The sequence below is a fragment of the Leuciscus leuciscus genome (genome assembly GCF_965113295.1).
Source record: "Leuciscus leuciscus genome assembly, chromosome: 19".
NCBI classification, from domain to species: domain Eukaryota; kingdom Metazoa; phylum Chordata; class Actinopteri; order Cypriniformes; family Leuciscidae; genus Leuciscus; species Leuciscus leuciscus.
In genome coordinates this window covers 16,450,311-16,477,178 of record NC_138743.1, presented here as the reverse complement: position 1 = coordinate 16,477,178, position 26,868 = coordinate 16,450,311, and the positions used below count along the sequence as shown (strand labels likewise).

At 39.4% G+C, this 26,868-nt stretch overlaps 1 protein-coding gene across 4 annotated transcripts in view; it reads left to right on the top strand.

The window, feature by feature from the left end:
• nrxn3b (neurexin 3b) overlaps nucleotides 1–26,868 on the top strand; it is a 494,879-nt gene that overhangs the window by 372,570 nt on the left and 95,441 nt on the right. For all 4 annotated transcript variants that reach the window (XM_082148443.1, XM_082148442.1, XM_082148445.1 and 1 more), the window contains one exon: nucleotides 20,711–20,892. In XM_082148443.1, the coding sequence (XP_082004569.1) occupies nucleotides 20,711–20,892 (182 nt within the window). The remainder of the gene's footprint in view (nucleotides 1–20,710; nucleotides 20,893–26,868) is intronic.

Here is a 26,868-nt window from a genome sequence, read left to right as displayed (position 1 = left end):
ATTTATATAGCACTTTATACAATACAGATTGTATCAAAGCAGCTTCACAGTGTTAACATGAAAATAATACAACAAAGTTTGTTTGGTAACACTTTACAATAAGGTTCATTAGTTAACTACATTAGTTAACATTAACTAATAATGAACTGCACTTATATAGCATTTGTTCATCTTTGTTAATGTTAATTTCAACATTTACTAATACTTTATTAAAATCTTGTTAACATTAGTTAATGCACTGTGAACTAACATGAACAAACAATTAACAGCTTTATTTGTATTAACTAACATTAACAAAGATTAACAAAAACAGTAATAAATGTATTGCTCATTGTTAGTTCTGTCACGAAATAGTTAACATGAGACGAGGATACAAATGCAGAGGAAATTTATTAGTGACATGCAGACAAGGTACAAAACTCAGGAACTCCAGGAACGAGAAACTCGGACAAACGAACCAGCACAGGACTACAAACACAGGGAGGCTAAATAGGGGAACAAACAAGAAGGGTAACGAGGCAGACAGGTGGGACAAATAAACCAATAATCAGATAACAAGATGGGAGGGGCTAGACAATAGACAGGAGCACATGGCCCAAAACAACAAAACACCCATGTGCAGCACAAGACAGGACAGGCATGTGACATTACCCCCTCCCTACGGAGTGGCTACCAGACGCTCCATAAGACCGGGGCGGGACGGGAGGGACAGACCGGGGCGGGACGGGAGGGACAGACCGGGGCGGGACGGGAGGGACAGACCGGGGCGGGACGGGACGGGAGGGACAGACCGGGACGGGAGGGACAGACCGGGACGGGACGGGACGGGAGGGACAGACCGGGACGGGAGGGACAGACCAGGGTGGAATAGGAAGGACAGACCAGGGTGGAATAGGAAGGACAGACCAGGGTGGGGCAGGGGAAATGGACAGTTCGGGAGGCCAGGGCGGAAATGTCAGTCCATCTGGCGGCCAGGGCGGAGACTTTCCCTCGGGCGACCAGGGCGGAGACTTTCCCTCGGGCGGCCAGGGCGGAGACGACCCTTCGGGCGGCCAGGGCGGAGACGACCCCTCGGGCGGCCACGGCGCTGGAACAGACACCCCCGGCTCAGGAACTGGAACAGACACCACCGGCTCAGGAACTGGAACAGACACCACCGGCTCAGGAACTGGAACAGACACCACCGGCTCAGGAACTGGAACAGACACCACCGGCTCAGGAACAGGAACAGACACCACCGGCTCAGGAACAGACACCAACAGACACCACCGGCTCAGGAACAGACACCACCGGCTCAGGAACAGGAACTGGCACCACCGGCTCAGGAACTGACACCACCGGCTCAGGAACTGGCACCACCGACTCAGGAACAGGAACTGGCACCACCGACTCAGGAACAGGAACTGGCACCACCGACTCAGGAACAGGAACTGGCACCACCGGAACTGGCACCACCGGAACTGGCACCACCGGAACTGGCACCACCGGAACTGGCACCACCGGAACTGGCACCACCGGAACTGGCACCACCGGAACTGGCACCACCGACTCAGGAACAGGAACTGGCACCACCGGCTCAGGCACTGGAACTGGCACCACCGGCTCAGGCACTGGAACTGGCACCACCGGAACTGGCACTGGAACTGGCACCAACGGCTCAGGGACTGGAACTGGCCCCACCAGCTCAGGCACTGGAACTGGCACCACCGGCTCAGGCACTGGAACTGGCCCCACCAGCTCAGGCACTGGAACTGGCACCAACGGCTCAGGCACTGGAACTGGCACCAACGGCTCAGGAACAGACACCACCGGCTCAGGCTCAGGAACAGACACCACCGGCTCAGGCTCAGGAACAGACACAGGCTCGACGGCGACCATCTTGTCCGAAGACACAGGCTCGGCAGGCGTGACGTGAACAGGCTCGGCGGCGGCCATCTTGTCCGAAGACACAGGCTCGGCAGGCGTGACGTGAACAGGCTCGGCGGCGGCCATCTTGTCCGAAGACCCAGGCTCGGCAGGCATGACGTGAACAGGCTCGGCGGCGGCAGCCATCTTGTCCGAAGACATAGGCTCAGGAACAGTCTCTGGATCGGCAGACGTGACGTGAACAGTCTCTGGCTGGGCAGACGTGACGTGAACAGTCTCTGGCTGGGCAGATGTGAAGTGAACAGTCTTGGGCTGGGCCATCTTGTCCGAAGACACAGGCTCGGCAGACGTGCTGTGTCTCCTCCATGCATGCAGTACCACTATAGCATGGCCCTCCTGGCCATGGCAGGACTGATGATAGGGACCACCGGAACTCGGACCACCGGAACTGGGACCACCGGAACTGGGATCACCGGACTCGGGACCACCGGAACAGGCATGGAGGAAGTCTTCCTTCTCCTCCTCCGTTTTGGGACCACCGGAACTGGGACCACCGGAACTGGGACCACCGGAACTGGGACCACCAGACTCGGGATCACCGGAACTGGGACCACCGGACTCGGAACCACCGGACTCGGGACCACCGGAACAGGCATGGAGGAAGTCTTCCTTCTCCTCCTCCGTTTCGGGACCACCGGAACTGGGACCACCGGAACTGGGACCACCGGAACTGGGACCACCAGACTCGGGATCACCGGAACTGGGACCACCGGACTCGGAACCACCGGACTCGGGACCACCGGAACAGGCATGGAGGAAGTCTTCCTTCTCCTCCTCCGTTTCGGGACCACCGGAACTGGGACCACCGGAACTGTCACGGAGGGGTTCTTCCCTCTCCTCCGTTTCGGGATCAGCGGTGAAGGCTCTCCTTTCAGCTGACTGTCGTCAGCCGTGGTCCTCTCCTCCTCCAAAGTCCTTTGAGCGCACCTGGCGAAGTATTCCAACAAGGAAATAGAAGATCCCTTATCCTCTCCCTGAGGAAAAATCTCACTCCGCTGTATCCACATTTCCTGGCTGGTTCGTTCCGTCACGAAATAGTTAACATGAGACGAGGATACAAATGCAGAGGAAATTTATTAGTGACATGCAGACAAGGTACAAAACTCAAAACTCAGGAACTCCAGGAACGAGAAACTCGGACAAACGAACCAGCACAGGACTACAAACACAGGGAGGCTAAATAGGGGAACAAACAAGGAGGGTAACGAGGCAGACAGGTGGGACAAATAAACCAATATCAGATAACAAGATGGGAGGGGCTAGACAATAGACAGGAGCACATGGCCCAAAACAACAAAACACCCATGTGCAGCACAAGACAGGACAGGCATGTGACAAGTTCATGTTAGTTAATACATTAACTAATGTTTAATAAAGGAACCTTATTGTAAAGTGTTACCGTTTGTTTCTAGAAGAAAATTGTGTCATCGTCCACCTTAAGTATGGCAGATCAATAATATTGTTGAATATTGAATGTCCCCAACTAAGCAAGTCAAAAGCCAAGGCAACAGTGGCAAGGAACCAAAACTCCATCAGTGACAGAATGGAGAAAAAAACCTTGGGAGAAACCAGGCTCAGTCGGGGGCTAGTTCCTAGAATAGTGCACTATATACAGTAAATGTTGCTCTGATTTCTTTATAACTGTCTGTAATAGTACAGTAGCAGACAAACACCTTTGTTCAGTCTGCATAATAATGGGAAAACACTTCCATTTCTCCCATTGGCCGAAATTTCTGTGCTTCCCTTGGTGATGCTCTTTTCAACTGTATGGCAGTACTTCCTTTCCTATAGCCACCATATTGAGTGTTGTGATTTATTCTATTCAGTTTCTACAATTGTCCTGTCTCTGCCTCCTCTTTATAATGTTTCTGCAAAACACCAGCATCCACCAGTCCTTCTTACAGAGACATATCCAAAAAAGAGACGGCACACATGAGTGAGGAGGCAAAGAACATAAAGAACATCTGTGCCTGCCAGTATCAAGTGTTTACAGAAGATCTGTTTCGAAAGGCCTGCCTATTAGTGATGTTAGCCAAACAGCATGTAACCATGATTGGGATGCACAATATATCAACACCAAGTCATTATTTAAAGGATAGTAGTATAGTTACTGGTATAAATAGTAATAAAAAAATAGTTACTGGTATAAATGTTTAATTACGCATAAACCTGATGTCTCATGGTTTTAATTTTAATTAAATTTAACATAACAGTATATATGGTATATTAAAAATATAAACATTGTATCAGGGTGTCTTTGGAATTACCTCCAAACTGCTCATATGCAGAACCAGGTCTCTGGTTGTCATATATAGCAGCAAATACACATCTTGAAGATGAGACTGTTTTATGAGAGAATTGTATATGTTCTTAGTTACTCAAGGAGACATGCAAACCATGTTTTGCATCTAAACGTCGCAGTTTTAATCTTCTAAATCTGTATTATATTCAAAGTCCCTTTAAGACAAGTAATTTCACTCGGCGGCCATCCTTGAAACGCCTTGTAACTGTAATTATGAGATGGCAACCTGTGACGTTCTACTCTGAGCTATTCGTGATTTTAATGTTTGTGTCAACACAACGGCAAAATGAATCTGCAGCAGTCAGGTGGTACAAGTAAGAGCTCTGTAAGTTGTTTACGTACATTTTTGTAATGTTATGTGCTTTGAGATGTGTTCATGTGTTTTGAAGGAGGTGTAACTTTGGAGGCGCTCTGAAGGAAGGGTGAGATCTTATGCTTTCTAATACGCAATAATTCTTGTACGCAATTATTTCCGTTTTTCACTGTCAAAAGTTGTGAAAAGTAGCAAAATGCCGAACCGTACCGTACCACTTTTTGGCACCCTTCCGTTGGGGTACCTAGCACAGTGGTATGGTACAGTGGTATGTTAAAGGGTGGAGCTAGCACAGTGGTATGTTAAAGGGTGGAGCTAGACTCACTGCAGAACCTTGACTGGTTGACAGAGAATCGTCACTTGCGCGTGCTACAAGGGGAATAACAACATAAGAAGCGCCATTTTTTTATATACAGTTGAAATATAATACTACTGTTATTGTGTCATGAAATGTAGTTTTAAGAGTTTTTCAGGCGAGAATGTAGTTGTTTAAAGCTCAAATCTGTGGTTTATTTATAAAGATTTATGAAAATTTGATCCAGGTTGTGAGATCCAGGCGATCACCGGGCGCTCTCACTTATGTACCCCGCCTGGAACAGCCTTTCCTCGGCTAGTCCTTCTGACGTTTGCCGCTGACTCTTATGTCTATGTAGTGGTTAAACATGAGATATAATTCGTCTTGTGTAGACCTAACGGGCGATCTTTGGTCTCGTGAATCTATCATTTGTTCCCTGGCCAATCGTTTTGGCTGAGGGCTAAGTGAAGTTTCATAACTTTATATATTTAATTTTACCGTTGTAAGGTTAGACTAGAGCGCTGACTTTGTATGTTTGACTGAATTGCTTTATTTCTTATTGTATAGCTTCTTGTACCTTTTACTTATACTTTTATAATGGCTAATATTGATAAAACTGAAATTTAACAAAAAGAGACTGGGTTCAGTTTTGTCATTTTTAATTTATTACAGTAAAGATGGTCATTTTGTTTACTGCAACATTTGTTGTTTAGTACAAATGCACATATTGCCTGGACCATATTAATATGTAAAATTTAAACGAAAAGAGGCAGGGTTGAGTTTTATATTTCGTTTTGTTATGAATAGGCTAACGTTATTGCCATGCAGTGAATGAAAACGAAAAGAGGCAGAGTGGTGTTTTATAACATAGTGTAGCGACAATGGGTATGAACCAAACGCAGACTAATCTTCTTCCAGAAGATTAATTCAAACTTTCCACTTCCTGCCGAACAAAGAGGAAGATTTGGTCAGGACTTTTGCATCCTCATCCATCTTGTCACAGGATCCAGGCGCCAACCAGTCGGGCTATTTAAAAGAGCCCCCAGCACTAACACATAACTGGTCAAATGCTAGCTTTGTTGCCAAATTACTGATTGGTTAAGAGCTATAAATCACCCAGGCTCCAGAGAGTCTGTAACCAAAGACTTTTATTGGTTAACTGAAGGCAGAACTGGTCAACTTCGATAGTTTGCAAGACGGATCGATACCAGCAGATGTTGTTTTCCCCCACAACATTCCTGACCCCTTCCCCCTTAAGACCTCTGAACGAACAAACAGAGTTCTTTTTCTCGTCAATCCAGAGAACTGATTCTTACCAATAACTATACATAAAATCATTCAAGAACAATTTTCAATGGACTCAGAATCAAACATCATGCAACTACATAACTCTATTTTGTGTCTGCAACTTATATGTGTGTTTAATATGCTTAGATACCATATAACTCATGTAATGTTATAACTGTTAGATGTGTGAATGAAAGTGTGTTGTGTTTCATATCAGTATGATCCTATGCTCTTGATTCAAAAGATGGCTTGATTGAAATCTGTGTAAAATGTTTCGTATTCTTATAATACTGATCATGTCTAAACTGTTGCATCTGGTTTTAAATAGAGAACCCCCCAGGGAAGACATGATTTATGACTTTGCAAACAAAGCCAGTGTCTAATTGGTCCACTCTCTTCAGGAGGGGGGACAAACTTTGAGTTTAAAATCTTAGACCAAAAAACAAAGCATTCTTAGCTCTAACTCTCTAACTCTCTCTAGACGCTCTCTCGGCTTCTCTCTTCTCTCTGCTCTCTAGCTCAGAGTTCGTTCAAAATGTTCTGATACAGAAGACCTCTCAACAAGTACAGAACAAAGACGGAGACGGCAGACGATGGTTATAGTAATCATGTAACGTTAACAGACGAGCAGATCAACCCAAATTAAGATCAGATGGGTTAGATTCATTTCCAGTCATCTAGCTCCTTTCCGTATCTCATTTTATTTCTTTCTTTTGTGTTATTCTTCTTTTCCGATTGAAAGTCTCGGTTTTAAGTTAAGTTTTGCTGCAAAGTTTTGGTCCACGATTCCTGGCTGCAACGCACGCTTTCAACTTCAAAGACTATTCAACCATCCGACATCAACGCCACAGACATTTATCCAAGCACGAGGAGGCCAGCCAACGAACGGACCGGGAAAACCCCTTTTCAGGAAACAAAGGGAATCCCCAAAAGCAAAGACCAGCAAGTATACCTCCAGACTAAAACTGAACTGGTGTAGGCTACTGATATAAATTTAATAACCTGTCTAAGAAACGATAGAAGGGTTAAATTAATGATTTAAGGTTCGTTCCAGGTCATGCCTTATAAGTGCAGAAACTTGTGATTTCATCATCTCACTCTTAAACTCACTCTTAAAACTTAATCTTTCCTTACTCTTTTTCCTTCTGCAACTCGTATGAATGTGTGTGTGTGTGTTTGTGTTAGATATTAGCTTTTATGTTAGTATATAATCAATAAAGTATTGTTTGTATTTGAACAAAGAGATTACTTGTGTAAATTTGCTTAATACATTTTATTGTCTTGAACTTCGATCTAAGCTACCGATGCTTTTACCCGTGATTATTTCTTAGTTTATTGTTAGCTGGGGATTAATTCTTTCTTGGCCAGGAAGATATTATATTTCCTAGAGTTAATAACTGTTTATGCTTTCTGTTCATGGGATGAACTGATGGACTAATCATACAATTGATTCTGCTACAGTAAATTCTGAAAATAATTTAAAATAATTAAAATATTAATTATTGATCATAATCCGTTATGAATAATAATTAATTATATTTATACGTGGGCGTATAAACGCAGTTTGTTTTATTGTTGCCTAAAATGTACATACAGAGATAACCGGAGTAGCAGAGCGAGCTGAGTGACGCTTTTAAGAACGCTGCTGTTCCATTTGCAGAATTACCGGACTCGCGTCCGACTCCTCAGGAGTCATTCTCCTGAGTCGGACTTGGCAAGTCCGAACTTTGCGTACTTGGTATTGAGAAACGCTTAAGGTCGGCGCTTGTCTTCTTGTGACAAACAGCCACATGCCGAGAAGCAAGAACAAGATCTGCTGTATTTCATACATTGTTGTTTACTATGTCGCTTTCTTCTTCGCGCGAAAATAATGTCGATCGCTTCTTTCCAGCATAGGCTACACCACGCCTATCAAGTAAGGGTACTCTTGGCGGTGGAAACGCAAGCCGGATCAGGGTTTATCGTCCCGAATCGTACTGTACTGTATTGTACCGTACCGTACCGCTCAGTGGAAACGAGCCATAAGCTAGCTTGCTTATTGCTAGCCTCTCCGAAATTGCCTACCCTACCTTTAACAACCAATCAAATTTAATGTGCAAAGCACCATGCTGACATACAGTTAAAGTCAGAAAACTTCTGATTGACTCGCTTACCTCCTGAGGGTGTGAGATCCTTACGGTTTGAAGATCACTGTCTAATAATGCAAAGTATAGAATTTGAATTTCTGGTGTGAATATGCTGAGCTAGATGTCCTCAATTGACCCCCTAAGTTTTTGCCAGGCTGTGGTCTGCGCTCTGCATTAAATCTCTCTCTCTCTCTCTCTCTCTCTCTCTCTCTCTCTCTCTCTCTCTCTCTCTCTCTCTCTCTCTATATATATATATATATAAATTAGATACATTCCATATATATATATATATATATATATATATATATATATATATATATATATATATACTAATACTGTATATATATATATATATATATATATAGATAGATAGATAGATAGATATATACACTTTTGACAAAAGTGTGTTAAAATCAAGAAACTGGTGGTTCATTCACGCTGTTGATCTACTGAATTTCAAATACTGAATTTAGTAAATAATGTCCTAAATCAGTTAATTAATTCTTATATTCATAATTGATCATAATTAAAGGTGCAGTTTGCACTTGCCACTTGCAAAAGTACACTGAATGAAGTGAAACATGCTTTCCTGGTATCACTAAAGACCACTGTGTTCTTTTTGTCTGAATTCAGTTGCAGGTATGGCTTAGTTATTAATTGGCCTCACAATTGCAAGAACTGTGTTTACAAGATTACAAAGAGTGATTACAAACAGCAGTCTCTGAAAGACCTACACATTTTTAATTGGAAAACTTTTCTCTTGAACTGTTCTCCTGCAGCACCTTGGCTCCAGATTACAGCATTTGTGCCCAGAGCCTGCTGAGCAGGTCAGCCATTGTCTGGATATACTTTATACTGGACAAGGTGGAAAAACATCAGTGCTTTGGAGAAAGAGTGTGCTTGCTCTGTTTTTCTTGTACTCTTGTGTTTTCATGTTTGTGGTTTTGTGTTGTACTTTGTGGAACAGATTTTCTGCACCTCTGACATACTGCATGTTTGAAAGCCCATGAGACACCACTTTAGGATCTAAATCACAGATAGCACCAATTATGTGTGCATGTGTGTGGGCAAGTGTGTGTAAGGCACCAGAAATTATCAATGTGGATCTTGGGTAATTGGGCGAGTATTGCAGGGACAGCCACCAAATCCAAACATGTAGCCAATGTGTGTGCTAATGAATATGTGCTTCCATGTGTTGTTTACACGTGTGCCTTCATAAAGAGATGGATGTTTTTCTGCCTCCAGAGATTCACAGAGATTCACCTCTTCACAGAGATTAAACTGTGTTGCTAGTTGGGCATGCTGGGATATGAGCCAAGAGGCTGCTCCACCAACTACACTGGCAGAAGTGCAATTTCTTCCTGAAGCAAGACATGTTAGGCTTGCTTTGTTACACATCTACACTCTTAACCTTGGTGGCATTGTGCAGAACCACACTTTGATTCATAGAGAGGTCAGAACGCAATCTGATGGAATGATCGGTGAATGAAAGGAGAAGCTCAGGATTACAATTGCATGTTTAGTGGGATAAAGCCAGTTGTATTTTTGTCTTTTACTTTTGTATGTCTTTTACAATTATTTATTCATTTATTGTCATATTATACAATATGACCCCAGCGAAGTCTTGAGTAAAATCCACTCAGGCCCCGTTTACACGAAGGGATATATTTGTTTCTCTAAATACCTGGCTATGTGTAAATGTGGCCTCAGACTGTGCAACACCTGATCTTAACTTTTGGTCATGACTGACAGCGTTGACTAGGCCAATTTTATGCCATCAGTCCATCACATACTGACAAATAAAAGCAAACCGTCCTGTAATGCTGGCTGGTGCTAACAAATTAGTTGGTTGTAGTTTGTACACTGATCAAGGCCTTGTCCCAAATGGCATTGTCAGCCCAATGTGGTCCTCCACCAGGACTGCTCTCTGCAACATGGACTGTTGGGTAATAGTTCACTATATAGTCTGCACCAGTACTGTCTAGGTGAAATGGTACATTTCCACATAAGGGCCACTAAGAGAGTGCTTGTAATGCCACAAGACAATATCAAGTGCATAATTTTGAGACTGAGTCGAGTAAAGACATTTACTATAGCCCTTTTCGCACAGAGATTCCAGGAAATACACTGATTATTTGTCCTGTGATCGTTTGATTTTGATTCATTCACACTGCCAGTGATTTTCCGGAATCTGTTCGCGAAGTCTTGAGTAAACGTTTACACACATCCCGTGAAGAGATGTGACGTGTAATGTCTCTACAGTGTCTTAAGTTTGCTTATGATCTGCGATTTCTCTCTCGAGAAACCACGCTCGTGCATTTTTTTCTGATTCGATCATAAGCATCGATTACGACGTTCCGGGACTGATCCTGGCAATGTTACTAGGTCCCCATTCAATTCAATTCAATTCAATTCAAATTTATTTGTATAGCGCTTTTCACAATACATATTGTCTCAAAGCAGCTTTACAGAAAGTGCATTTCAAAAAATGTACATAGAAAAATACAGTTAGTTAATCATGCATTAATTTAGGGCATAACATATCGCCGGCGTCGAGTCGTCTCCTCACGGGCTTCGAGTCGTCTCTGCATGGGTGTTGGGGCATCTGAAGTTTCCATGAGAGGCTGGATACAAACTGGAGCTGACGTACTCTATTTACCTCGGGACTAGCGTCCCGAGATAACAACAGAAAAGCAGATGGGAAATAATTAGCGTAGCTGCTGTTCCTAATATTAATGCATTCAATCTGATTCAACTGTAGTATAAAAGGTAAGTATTATGTGAATGCATGGCTAAAGAGATGCGTCTTTAATCTAGTTTTAAACTGGGACAGCGAATCTGAGCCTCGAACAATATCCGGAAGGCAATTCCAGAGTTTAGGAGCTAAATGTGAAAATGCCCTCCCTCCTTTAGTGGTCTTAGATATCCTAGGAATGACCAGAAGCCTCGAATTTAGTGATCTTAAAGAGCGTGATGGATTGTAGGGCGATAGAAGTTCCGTTAAATACCCAGGAGCTAAACCATTTAGGGCTTTATAGGTCATTAGTAATACTTTGTAATTGATACGGAACTTAATAGGTAACCAGTGTAGAGATGATAGAATTGGTGTTATATGATCATATTTTCTTGACCTAGTAAGAACTCTAGCAGCTGCATTTTGGACTAACTGTAGCTTGTTTATTGAGGATGCAGGACAACCAGCTAATAAAGCATTACAGTAATCTAGTCTCGAGGTCATGAATGCATGAACTAACTTTTCAGCATCAGAGACAGATAGCATATTACGTAGCTTAGTAATGTTTCTAAGGTGGAAAAAGGCTGTTCTTGTAACATATGAAATATGATTTTCGAAAGACAAGTTGCGATCTAGTATAACCCCCAGGTCTTTTACTGTAGTGGATAAAGTAACAGGACATCCTTCTAAATTGAAGTTGCATTGTAAGAGGTTTTGTGGGCAGTTTTTTGGACCCATAAGTAATACCTCCGTTTTATTTGAGTTTAATAGCAGAAAATTACACGTCATCCAGTATTTTATATCTTTAACACACTCTGTCAATTTAGATAATTTATTGTTTTCATCCGGTCGTGATGAAATATATAATTGAGTGTCATCAGCATAACAGTGGAAATTAATTCCATGTTTTCTTATAATATTACCAAGCGGCAGCATGTATATTGAGAATAGCAGAGGGCCTAACACAGATCCCTGCGGCACTCCATAGTTTACTGACGTTATCTTCGATTTTTCCCCATTTAAACAGACAAAATGGTAGCGGTCTGATAAGTACGATCTAAACCAGCTTAATGCCTGTCCATGAACACCAGTGTAGTTTTGTAGTCGATCTAAGAGTATTTTGTGATCTATAGTATCGAACGCAGCACTAAGATCAAGTAAAACTAGTATTGAGATACAGCCTTGGTCAGAAGCTAAAAGTAAATCATTTGTAATTTTAACGAGCGCAGTTTCAGTGCTATGATGCGGTCTGAATCCTGACTGAAATTTTTCATAGATATCATTTTCTTGCAAGAAAGAGCACAATTGAGCGGACACCACTTTTTCTAATATTTTAGACATAAATGGAAGATTTGAAATGGGTCTATAATTTGCTAGATTATTATGATCTAATTGTGGTTTCTTAATGAGAGGTTTTATAACTGCCAGTTTAAATGTTCTTGGAACATGACCTAAAGATAAAGACGAGTTAATAATATTGAGAAGAGGCTCTTCCACTACAGATAACACTTCTTTCAGTAGTTTAGTGGGTATTGGGTCTAATAAACATGTTGTTGGTTTAGATGCAATGATAAGTTTATTTAGCTCTTCCTGTCCTATAGTTGTAAAGCACTGTAATTGTTCTTGAGGGGCGATAATTGAGGCTGAATCATAAGACACCATTAAAGATTGTACATTTACAATTGTGTTTCTGATGCTTTCTATTTTCTCAGTGAAGAAGTTCATGAAATCTTTACTACTGAACTGTAACGGTATATTTTGTTCGGGTGACGTCTGTTTATTTGTTAGTCTAGCCACGGTGTTAAATAAAAACCTTGGATTACTTTGGTTATTTTCTATTAGTTTGTGGAGATGCTCAGCCCTGGCCGCTTTTAGGGCCTTTTTATAACGTGACATACTGTCTTTCCACGCGATTCTAAAGACCTCTAAATTAGTTTGTTTCCATTTACGCTCTAAATTACGAGTTTCTCTCTTGATAACATGCGTAGCACTGTTATACCATGGCGCTTTAGTTTTCTCTCTAACCTTTTTTAATCTAATTGGTGCAACGATGTCTAATGTACTAGAGAAAATGGTGCTCATAGTGCTAGTCATTTCCTCTAGTTCATCCGTTTGTTTGGGTTCACTGAGCAGCTGAGATAGATCAGGTAAGCTATTTGAGAATCTATCTATGGTGGATGGGAGGATTGTTTCCTGGATCGATCCTGGAATCTATCCCGGGACGTGTTTGCGTTCACACAGAAGTCACTCTGGCAATTTTATGGCAATTTTCCGGGATCAACGGGCTGTGTGAAGGGCTGGTTCTTCACTCGCATTTTGTTGAAATTCAAGAAGTGTCTGTTTCGCTATACAATAAATGAAATCGTTCGCAATGTACTAACTTTGTATCAGATGACGAAAAAAATCCTATTTGATTAAGAATCCTCTTAACTGAATCATGGAATTGGAAATGCTAAATGCAGCAAGCAGTGAAAGCAATATTTAGTCCAGCATGTTTGTTAACAGCATGTTCTTAGTTACCTTAATGTGTCAAACACGCACACGCTTTATTTTTGTGTGTTAGTATATTGAATTGAAAATGTTTGCCACGCATCACCCTTTATCAGCGCATTTCCGTAATGAAGTTTTTTAATGAAGTTTTCACCAGCCTGGAATTCCATTAAGGAGACAGTAACTGTGGTACATATTGCTCCAGAAGATGCAATTTGCCCATAATTAATTCATACGTAAAACACCAAACTTTCAAAAGCTTTCAGTGTTCATTAAAAACAGTCAATTTGTGGCGTAATTGTAATCTCTCTACTTTTAGCCTTTTTCTTAACACCAATGCCTAAATGCAAAACACTCCCTCACTCTATCAACGCTGCAAGTAACTCTCAGCCTACCTGTCAATTCGGCAGCATTTAAATGGACGTGTGCAATCGCTTAAAGCCCTGACACGATTACATTTGGTAAATAGCTTTTTTTGTTTGTCAGGCATTTGCTAAGCCTACTCGTGCAGGGTCCATTAGAAACGTGGTGTTGTAAGGACTGAATGGTGTCTCTTGTTACTTAGCAAATCCACTGAGTGGGATAATTGGCTCCCTAGGGTGCAGTGTGGATGCAGTATTTCATGGCCTCCCACAGCACTGAGAAGACATGGTATAGGAGGACAACTCCCTGAAGACTGAGCTCAGATCTGTGTCCATCCTCACGAGAACTACGACTGGAGACACTGAAGAATTCTGAGTGAGATCCTGCGGTTGGTCAGGATTTGACTCTATCCCTAAAGCATGTAATTTATCTAATAAAATAGAGCAGGGGTTTTCAAAATAGGCAGCAATCAAGTTTTGGTTCATTTTTGTCACATGCTTCAGAAATAAATTCACTGAGATGGCCAGCTCATTTTGTTTGTTTAATTGTTACACATATAAAAATAGACCCTTTACCATTTTGAAATATGCCTTACTATTATCTGACGGAGTATTTTAAGTTGTTTCCACTAATCTAAGCGCACAACGTATCACAACACTACATATCAGTTCTTCTCACATTGCTAACTTGACATTGCAGCCTCTTGTAAGACAACTAAACATAGAAAAGGTATTCGATTACTCAATTTTATTTGTCTGGTTGTACAATGTAGGCTGTGTACAGCATGAGCAGTGGTGTTATTCCTAACAGTTTTTTTCCGTATTTGAAGGATACTATTTTGAGTGGATATTGGGACACGAGAGAAGAACAAAAGCCTTCTTTACATAATAAATAATAGTTTAGCAACCAAATGATACATTGCGACTAACAATTCATTCATGGAAACGATTCATGCTGAATAAGTGAGCCCACTTCAGTTTCAGTTTCGCTCTAAATAAGTTTGTTAAAGAAAATACGTTTATTATATAATAAAAATAAATGATAGTGCCATTCATTACAAATAACCTTTATTTTAAATGTTGTTTATAATGAATGGCACTATAATTCATTTATTTTTATTTTCTGAACAGGCCTACCATTAAATTTAAAGGATTTAGAGTGAGGGGAAGTAAAATACATGTTTACAGTGTTTAGAGTTTGGTAACGGTTAGTTTCATTTACCAGTATTTTACATGATTTCTGAATCTAATAATACAATGGGACTTGTACACCTATGCAACTTTTATGTTGTTGTTTTGTTTTGTTTTTTTCTCAACAATGCAAGTTTGATCTGGTTCGACTTATGTGTGAGACTTATTTTCTGGAAAATACGGTAAATAATAAAATTGAACTGTAGCCTATTATTAAAAAGTAGCCTACATTTACAATGGGGACCGTTTGCACCAATAAAACAAGCATATTATGTTCATTACTCTCACCCACATTAACTTTGGGATTAATCACTGTTATAATTATAAGGGGGTCTTTGGAAAATGTTCTTCCCTATAAGGGGTCCTTGACTCCATAAAGTTTGAAAGCCCCTGAAATAGAGTGTTGACCTAGCATAGACATATTAGTTGGGGACAAGGTAGGCTGACCCAGCGCAAGTCTTATATGAATGTGATGCATTCTCTTTCATCTCACTCCCATATGTCTCTCTGTCTCCTGGGACTCAACCCCATCCGCTCGGCATGATGTCTCTTCCCCTTAAGGAATATCAACCAGCTGGGCCCTCAGGCCCAGATGTGCAAATGAGATGTTACAGTCATAATAACAAACGAATGGTGGTGAGAACGTCAACGATGGCAATAAAACTCTCAGTGCACCTGCGGTCTTGTTCCTTCTGCACAGGGCCCAAAAACTGCACAAACATGTTCATTCCTCAGTTACTTCTTTGATCTCAATTGCTTTGTTCAAAAACCTATTGAGCTGCCTACAGAGGCAGCATTTTAGGACTGTTTCAAAAGGAAGACATTTGTATGAATGGATTTCTGAATGGAACTGACTCTCTTCAGAAAAGTTTTGATGGCATTTTCTTTTTCGTCCTACCCGTGTGCTAATGCCTATACAGCCTGCAGTGGTATATATAAGCGCAGCGCTGCTTTGTGTACCACTGTATTCATTCTTTTCCATAAGCGCCACCTAAGCGAGTTAAGATACGAGGTTTCTGTCCAATATTTAAAATTGTGTTAATTTAGATGGTAATTAGTTTTACTATTAGAGTAACATAATTATAATAATTAAGAAAATATATTATTTCTCCTCATTGTAATTGGGCCTCCCTGGACGTGCAAGCATTGGCACGTGCCTGGAATGCTTATGCATAAATCCGGCCCTGCCTATAATAGATCACAAAGATTCTGATGTTTTAATAGTTTTAGACCTCAAGAGTCCTGGATGCAATTGATTACATGTTTTTTCCAGACATTAGTAAATGGTTCTGATTTGAGAGGGGTAATTACTGTGATTCAAAGTAACTTTCTGGAGTTTTGTCACTCGTTTTATATTTTGCTATGGGTGTGATGTGAAAGCATAATGATCCTTCTTCTTGAAGAGCCAACGTCCAGCTTATTTTCTTTGCCCTTTTGTGTTTGTCAAATTACACTTGGAAGAGATTGTTTGATTTTATATCTTTGCCTGCTTTTGTTCTCTAGTTGCAGTTTCATGTATAATGGATGAGGATTGTAAGTCTTTTTTTCTTTTTCTTTTTTTGGCAGCTTCAAGCTTTTCCCTGTATAGAGTCCCATTTCAGAGGCTTGAGGGCCAAGCATTGATCCCAGTGCTCAGCTCAAGCTCTAGACACACAGCCAAGGTCTAAGAGTCACCATGAAAATTAGGTCACTAAAACTTGCATAAAAATATGCTTGTTGGAGGTTTCACAGGTATCTCAGACCAACTTCTAAAAAATTCTGCATGAACCACTATGATAAAACAAGAGCCTGATCGTAGAACAGCGTACCATCTGAATCGTCACTATAGGGTTCTTAAAATCCACCATATTTTCTGTAGAGCTGAGGATTTACCTGTGTGTTTTTTAAAGCAATCAAAATACTTATTCAGACGGTAATCGTTTCCCATGTGGGTGTCTGTAAAAATAAATTAGTATGGCACCTCAGTGATAAAACTCATGCATTCGGATGGCGATTTATTCCTGGTGGAGGAGCGAGTTTTCTGTCATGTATTTGTAAGCCTGTTTATCGCTCTAATAGCGGTTTTCCAATAATACAGGTGAAGGTCTTTGCACGTTACTGTCTTTCCTTTTACGCAACACAACAAGATTAAATTAAATACATTTTCTCATATGTATTACCTCGTTATTTCATCTGACTAAATAAAAAAGGTTTTAATGATATCTGAGCATCATTAAAAGTGAGCGAATGTTTGATTATTCTTTTTAACTCTTTAATTATATTTTACCTGCTCAGATTAGGAAACGATGTTGCTTTTGAGGTCCTCACGCCTTCTGTTTTATGCTGGTCTCATGATCACACACTCGCCAGCTTCGGTCACTAAACAGAGGTAATTGGCTATATACCTGAGACGGTCGCATTCACGCTTACAGAATCAAAGATACTTTTGTATAGCCCCCATGGTTTTTGCATACACTTGAATTTAAAGTAACGTTTACTTCAGTAGAGGTATGGCCATCACTACAGATATAAGTCAACCAACTTTACTTCTTTATAATAGCTTTGGATTGGCCATGCCGTGATTGCTCACGTACACTTATCTAAAGTAACATTAAATTAAAACAGGTGAGACACACCCAGATTTAGGTTGGTCAAGCAGCATTTGCTGCCCTAAACTGAAATTCCCTTCTTGTCTTTGCAAAACCAAGTACACTTGAATTAGCGCCAAATATTATCTGACGCAGATTTGAGGTAACATACAAATCCATTTAATCTACTTGGGAAAACAATTTCAGAGCAAGTCAGAATAAAATCATTTTTAAAAATCAAAATTTATTGTTACATTAATTTTAATCAATGTTTCATCAACCTATTGCCTGGATTTAATAAATAAGAAGTAAATTTAGTAGAAAATAGATAATCACGACACGGAGGCGCCGGCGCATGAACTGGAGCTCGTCTCATAAATGAACCGAAACTCAGCGTATACGGTAGCCTACTTGCCTCACAGACCTGAGACATATATAGAAAGCTTGAAATGTCTACTTTTAAACAATTCAAAACGAAAGAAAACTGACTGTTCTCTGCTTATGTAATCCGTATGAAATGTGCATTTCTCTCTGGCGCGTTCACTACTGCGAAGATCGCGAGTCAGCATCGTCAACTTAATCTTTGCAGCCGACAGCCTGACACTGACACAGAAAGCACTTGTTTATTAGTAAACAATTAAAATGTCTCCTATATTTGACATATTCATAATCATTACTTTTGCCGGTTCTTTGTGACAGCTTTTAGGTGCTTTATTGGCAGCGCCACCCTTACATGTTACATGAACGCGTCACCACCGCATCAGCACCAAAAACATGGAGATTTTTTTTCTTTTTGGGGGCATTTTGTTTGTGTTCAGGCTTTCTCAGTTGTCTTTAGTTAACGTTTCAGTTAACAGTTTTTCAGTTGTTTTCAGTTAATTTCATCAGGGGTATAGGCTACAGGAGCAGCATCTGTACTCTCGCGGCTGTAGACGGTAATGTTTTCTCTTGGTTCATGTCAGTCAGTATGAATTCATTTTGATATTTAAGTCACACCTGACTATAAGTCGCAGGACCAGCCAAACTATGAAAAAACGGTATGTTAATTAAATTCTGGTTGACTGTTGTGGGTCTATTTGCACTTTTTATAAGCTGCTCTTTGTTGTTATTACAAGTTTTCCGGGCTGTGTGATTTAATTTAATTGATTTGTGTGTGCGAAAACTGTTCTGGATGTTTATGTTAATTTAATTCTGTTTGACTGTTGTATTTGCACTTTTTTATAAGCTGCTATTTGTTGCTAATAAAAGTTGTTAATATTGTGCATGTTATGTTGTTATTGTTTCAGTATTATTGTTTGGTATTCAGTTTCTGAACGGTTTAGGCACAAGCCAACAGTTTGGTGACGCCGTCTGAGCCTTACGTCATAATTTTAATTAGTCACGGTAATAACGTATACCGCGGTAAAATAGGGAGGAGGTTTGACGGTATCAAAATTTGGATACCGCCCAACTCTAATACCAATTTCATAATCAGTTCAAAGATAATAAATACAAAACATCAAATGCTCTGCAAACCTGACATCAGAAAATACATGATGCTGAGAGTCTCGGCCACTCTCAGGCCATTTGCCTGGAGACCCACCCTACTCTGTGTGCGAGTTATCTCTAAATATAAATACCTTATTACCTTTTGTTTTACTTCTTTGGAAATGAGACCTTTGTACCAGTTGCACTGAGACATTTCAAATGATACCAAACATGTGTAATACTGTATGATAATTATTCACATTAAACCATATAGATTCTAGGGTGAATTTTGGTGATCTCAGCAGGAGAGAGAAGGAATGGGGGAAGAGGGAAAGAGATGTAGATTAGGATGATTCTGAGGTGAGACTTGCGTCTCGAATGGTGCACAAGAGTGAGTTCAAATGTTAATGTCCTTTGTTCTCTCAGAGAGTTGCCCTCTCTTCCAGTTTTTCCAGTCTTACATATTTTATCTCAAAATGATGGATGTAATTTAGACCATTTTGAAATTAACGGTTATAAGTTAATACAGCCTCATATTTACATGAGGTAAACATAAAGCTGCTTGGTTAAAAAAAAAAAATAATTAATATTTTTAATGTATATAATTGCTGCCATAATAACGGCCCATTTCAAATGTTAACCTGCTTTTCTTTTCTTTCTCCTTTGAGCGGTGATATGAAATAATATTGTTCTTTCAGAATTTCAGTTATAAAAGTGTAGGCTAGATCTTTAAAATGCATCCAAAGTGCAGCAGAAGAAAAAAACCTGACATTCTGGATTCGGATGGCAGTAAAATCACAGACTAGTCCCTGTAAATGTTAAAAATACCTTACAACCCCATGAGAAACAATTAGTGTCCGAATAGGGCTATAGTCCTGGAATACTGATATTCAGCATTCAGATTTGCCTAATTACTTAAACACTACATGGGTTTACAGTAATCTAGCAAATTGCAAGAAATAAGACAAATAAAACCTAAAGAACAAAGCATAAAACAGTGAACAATCAGTATAAAACATTACATTTGTATAGAAATAAAGTATTAATGTGAAATAAAATGTGAAATAAAAAACAAATATTCTCAAATTTTATAGTATTAGCTATAATGCATTGATATTGGATTCACTGTTATTGGTGACTGACTAAAAAGCTTGTTATTCAAATCTGCTGCATTTTTTTTTTCTAAGCCTTACTTTGTCTTCATGTTCAGTTGTATTAAAGCTACTAAAATTATCCAGTCAAGAGCAATGAGTGGTTTTCTTTTCCTTGTCAATAATGTTTTTCGATAAATATTAACAGCATAATAGCCTTTTAGAGTGCATTTACACTGTAAGATCTAGTGCACAGATCTGATATTGTGACACATTCAATTGTATGTCCCATCTGTTTACATTTGCTGAAGACAAACAGACTGTATTTACATTCATACTTTGCCAAGACAGGCATTTTGACTGCTCAAGCTTATGTAGCTGCATCATCGTAAGCTCTTCGTAAGCTTTTTGCTGTCTGCTGCCTTTTGGTACTGAATAGAGTTGGAATTCTGTACTAACAATACTGATATTGGTACTTTTGACATCCTACTAGCTGGATGTTGCATTGTAAAAGAATCAGCTGATCCCTCACATTATCTTGCTCTATTCCTCCCTGCAGCTGGAGCGACGTACATCTTTGGAAAGGGTGGAGGTCTTATCACGTACACATGGCCCAATAACGAGAGGCCCAGCACTCGGACCGATAGATTGGCGGTGGGCTTCAGCACTACTATCAAGGACGGGATTCTGGTCCGCATTGACAGCGCCCCCCGACTAGGAGACTACATCATGCTTCATATCGTAAGTCCTGCCTCGCATAATGTTTAGCACTTATAATGGGTGTCAGAGTGGCCATTATACTATAGTGCTGACTATCACAACCACCGCACTACATTATACACACTGTGAAACATGGGTTCTGAGTAAATTGAAATGCATCATCATATCATAATTTGATCACTACATAAACTATGCCAAACATTATTTATTATAAAGTGTATAAATGAAGTATATTCTAGGGCTGTAAATCTATTAACATGTTTAATGACAAGCCAATTCATTCATTTAATTAATCGCACATACCAATATTTTTTTTCAGATTAAGGAGGTATTTCAAAGATACTATATTCTTGTGGCAGATGAATACACTTAATAAATCTGACGAAGTGTGTCATTAGAAGTCTTGTCCACATGTCCACATTAAAAGTGTATATACAGTATACCTGTATGTATATATATATATATATATATATATAGGTAACACTTTACAATTGTCACGAATAGGTGGCTGTAATCAAGTACCAGACGACGGAGACGATAAAGAAGATTTTATTCCAAGGATTCTCATGAAAACATACAACCACATGTCACATAGAACTCTAAATATTACAAGACAAGGAACAGACAGAAACAGTGGGTTTAAATACATAGCAAACAAGAGGAACTAACGAGACTAATTAACACAACACACCTGAAACGAGGAGCCTAATTAATTAGTAACCAAGGAGACAAACAGGTAGGGAACAGAGGAGAACTGATAAAGACGGGGTGCGTTTCCCAAAAGCATCGTTAGCCAACTATGTTCGCAAGTTCTGTCGTTATCAGCACAGTTCAACGAGTCAGTGTGTCCCGAAACCATCGTTCTAACGAACATTCGCAAACAGCATCGCAAAATTGTGTAGTTGGAACGACAGCTCTCAACCTGTGGTTAGAAGCATAGTTTCTAGTTTGCATGACATGGGGACTTAATAAATCCTTATCTTGAGCAAAATAAGCAAGCTGACATTCAGTACAACCTGTGTCTTTTATTTAGAATACATACAAATGTCATTTACGTCTTTTAGTTTGTCAAGAGATTTAAAGCACCGTTTTTGAAGAGTGCGCATGTGCGTACATGCTCTAGTGTGTAAGAATGAGCCTATGATTGAATCTGGAAATAAAGCTAAATAACTGAGAAAAATGTGAAATAGTCTTAGATGTCATGTCTGTAATTTATAGCAAAACATCTAGCGTTAATTCGAGCTCAAACAGATTCATTAAAAGAAGGTATTACTCCACCACGTGCGTGACGTCATAAACCAACGTGGTTGAACGACCACTTTGCGACAATACGGTTTAGGGAAACAGTCGTGACTAGCTAGTTGATATCTTCAACGATGCATCGTACTATGGTAGTTAAGCAGCGAGTTACGTCGTTGTTCGGGAAATGCACCCCAGACTAGAAGTTTAACAAACTAAGGTTCATTAGTTAACATTTGTAATGTATTAATTAACATGAACTAACCATGAGCAATACATTTGTTACACTATTTATTAATCTTTGTTTAAGTTAGTTTTAAAAAATGCAGCTGTTTATTGTTTGTTCATGTTAGTTCACAGTGCAATAACTACTGTTAACAAATACGACCTTTGATTTTAATAACGTATTAGTAAATGTTGAAATCAATATTAACTAAGATTAATAAATGCTGAAGAAGTATTGTTCATTCTTAGTTCATGTTAACTATAGTAGTTAAGTAAATATAATGTAATATAATGATATAATGTACAATCCAGTTTATCCATTTAAATGTACAGACCAAATTGACATGAATGCTGTCTGTTGTCTTGTTCACTGTTGAGGTGAATTATAATTAGATACATTCTTTATAGTCTTGCTTGTGGTTTATCATTGTGACCTAAAAGGCAACAAAGTCAGGCGGTAATGTCATATTGCTGGAATCCTCAGAAGTGTGTGCAGGGGATTCTGCTGATGCTAGAAAATGGTGATAATGTCTGAAAGAAAGCCAGACTTCAACAGATTGAAAGTCTTTTTCTCCTTAACGTCTCTGTGGAGAGGTAATGTGCTCACACACCATCTGTTCCATGAAATAGCAACCAAGGCATCTCAGTTTTGAGAGGAAGTGAGAGAGAATGTAAGTCACTGAGATAAGAGACGTGTTTTTGACCCCCCGTGAATGGAAGGCCCTCATGGTGTGATTCGAGTCGACATGCTGCTGTTGAATTAGTAAGACATCTGCTAAAGCAGTGGTTCTCAACTGGTTTGAGAACTGAACGTCAAATGACTCCCCTGCACTGTACTAAAACATATACTTTATTTAAAATAGTTTGCCTTGAAATCTTTTCTCGTACCAATTTTCTTTTTTCTTTTAAAAGTTACTACGCCTATTTATTTTATTGGGTATTGATATTGATTATTGGGTAATGCATTTAACCAATTAAAAGGAAAAGTAGTAAAGCTACTAACTTAACTGTATTTTTTTTAATAATGTGACAGTTTATCTGTTAAAAAAAATGTGTGGAACTTGTATCTTTTTGAAGTGAAATATTTAGTTAAATTCAGCTGTTTATTACTTTGTTTTTGATTCAGTTAAGAATAGGGTGTTTCTCGTTTTATTACTTTATTTAGGGAAAATGTATCTTTTTTAATTTTATTGAGTAACCCTATAACCCTAATTGTGATCCGTACTGATTTTGTACCAGATAAATACTCATTTACAAATTGCCCCAATGTATATATCTACTTTAACTTGGAAAGTTGCTAATAAAGTTACAAAGTAGCTTTTCCAACACTGGCACTTATCATTGGTGTTTACCTGTTGTCCACAACTCCATACGAACGGATCTACGACTGTCTTACCCACCACTGTGCTGAAGGATAGCGTGATCCTCTACATCTGCTTGTTTGTGAAGTGTATGTTGTTTTGAGTCTTGAGATCGATTCTAAGTTCATCCAAGTGGAAATTATAATCGGGTTATCGTAGCTCATACTGTTTTCCAACCCAAATGTTGAAGAACTGCCTAATAACATCTTCAAATCCCACTCAACAACGCACAGCAGGAAAGACAACACTCAATATCCCATCAATTCAGTCAGAAGGGATTGTGATTGGACCAGAACTATGAGCCTATGTGCACCATGAGACTATACACACATACTACACAAACACACTCTAAAGATTAACATCCCACTGTGAGGCTTCAGTGCAAATTAACTTACTGGCTTTAGACTGAGAAGAAGTGAGACATCATGGGAATCAACACAGTGAGCTTTCTTTGTCAGCTAATTCCTCTAACCAAACACCACCTTTGGTATCTCCGTCAAATGATCAGTGGAGCACTGAAATGAACCTTTCACCTGTTGAATTCACACCCTGAATATCACACTGATGATCCAAATAAGTTTTTTCTTTCTTTCTTTTTGTACTTTAGCCAAGAACAAACTGCAAAGTTTTGGGAGTTGAGGCTGCATTTATTTGCAGGACTGAATCCTCATTTCATGCGTGTATGGATTTAATCAGGTTTTTTATATATATATATATATATATTTGTACCGTTTTTCAGTAATATAGCTAAACATTTCAGAACAAGATAAAAAAAATAATTATCAAGGCTTGTTTTCAGAGAATATATCTTGAATTAAGTTCAATATATATAAAAAATGTTATACAATCATTATAACATTTTGGTGTCTTGTAGCTTTAAATAAATAATGTGGATGGGCAATGTTTATTTTACACCAAACTAACTTTAGCAACCAGTAATGTAGTATTATGCAGCGATCAGTTATATAGTAAAATACCGTGAGTTTTGTTTATGCTTCTTGTAAACAACATGCACATAGTTGATCAAAATGTGTGGGTTGCCCCGTGACGGCAGTGCTGGTGGGAACAACTATAGTGAAGCGAGACAGATGCTACCGCAGATATGTGAATTTGGTTGTCTGAACCTTTTTTGGGGTGGTGAAGAAATTAATTTGTGAAATATGATAAATAACTTAACACTCTACGTACAGAAATAAGACTGAAGAAGAATGACAGGCATATTTAGCTGCAGTTAATTTGTGACCTTCATACCCCCCCCCCCCCCCCCCCCCCCCCCCCCCCCCCCCATTTTGTGTTTCCCATATTTTTCTGTGTAATTACTCAATCAATATTCTTCCTAAACAAAGCGAGGGTGGTGTTGCTTATTGTTAGAGAATTTTAATTTACTCACATTCCCTCCTTTTTCATTGCCAGATCCCAGAGGAAAATCAAGTCTTAATGAGTTGTTCCATTGCGGGGCTAATGAGGCGTTGAAAGAGTTTAAATTCCAAGTCAATTTAACAGTTTCTGTAAACAGGAATATTATCAGATGTCTGATTTCAATCTGATTTATTTTAGAATAGAGCGGTTTTGACGCCACACTAGCTGCCTTTACTGTGGGGTACAAGGCCCAGTTCTTTCGAGAGTATAGCAGAAGAGTAGGCAAGCTTTGGGACATATTACTTCGTCATAATTGTGTTTTTAACGGACAGCTCTTTCGCTAAGTCACCGTTTAAACTGCCCTGTTAATCATCTTGTCACAGTTAAAATCCTTCACATTCAATTTAATTTCCTACCGTTTCGGAGAGAAATGTAGAAGCACGTTTATCTACCAGTCGTTGGTCTTTCATGCTGAGACTCTCCTCAAGTGTTTGCAATTTGCATAATGATGCATTTAAAAGTTAATGACTAAACATATCTTTACAAATGTTCACAATGCTGTAGCAGATTAAATATAATGTGGATAACATTGAATAAATATATTTTATTTATTACTGTCAGGTTAGATACTTAATCACTCAAACCCCTTTATCTAAACCTCTCTACCTAACCGTCGGACTCGCACATCCTCCATGTTTGTAGTTTTTCAACACTTTGTATTCGGATTCTAACCGGAAAAAGTAGAGCATCCGGATATCTTTGGAATAGTCATCCCAACGTACTACGATTTGGGACACACTAATTCTAATTTTGAATACTATTTAGGACGGATAGTATGCGAATTGTAACGCAGCATCTGATAGCTATCCAATCAGAAAAAACGCATGACGTGCAGGTGTAAACAGGCCCTAAGAGATTCATTGTGCAGTGTAGACAAATTCATTGATTATAATGGAACTTTGTGAGATTGCGATGAACTGAGTGACAGCATTTTAGTGGTCTTTGTGCTCTTTCTAGGCTATATAATTCATTCAGAATTTAGATAAAAGTTTTATTTTTTGCTGCTAAGAGGACCGATGGCCAATTACACACTGGAGAGTTTCGGAAGTGACATCAACATAAATGCATGATTCACTCTTGAAATTGTGGAAACTGATTTGTAATTCATCTTAAATGTCTCACTGTACATTGCTATTCTTGTTATGGTGGAGCTTTACTAGAGCACCCTCACTAATTTGTCCAAAAAAGAAAAGAAAAAAATTGGTGGCAGGGTTTCTAAATAATCTAACCATTGTCTCTCCACTGACAGTTAAAGCCTTTGTTATGTAACATTCTTTGAATATTATTCAACATCTCCCAGCAGGGACTGACTGTCCATGCTGACCAGCCAAACCCTGAACTCTTGGTTCCAGATAATAGTGAATGTTTTCCTGGAGAGGTTAATGGACATTAATCACAACCCTTTTACCAGTGAGATGCCATGCTTTTACAGCACGAGTAATCAGCATATGTACAGAGAAACACTGAGCTTTTAACATATCTCAGAGGCACATTGAACCTTTTTAAACTGTCTGATCTTTTCCACTTTAATTCAAAGTTTAGATGTGAACAAAACAAATATACTGAACAGAGAGCAGCTGAAGAAGTGATTTCAAACAGGGCACTCCATCTAAATCTATCACCTTCAAGAACAGTGATATTCTCTCTCACTCTCACCTACCAGTGTATTTCAGTATTTGATGCTTTTTGCTGTGAAAAACTACTTTTCTGTGTGTTTAAGAAGAAAGCATTCTCTGTTTGTTTCACACATTCA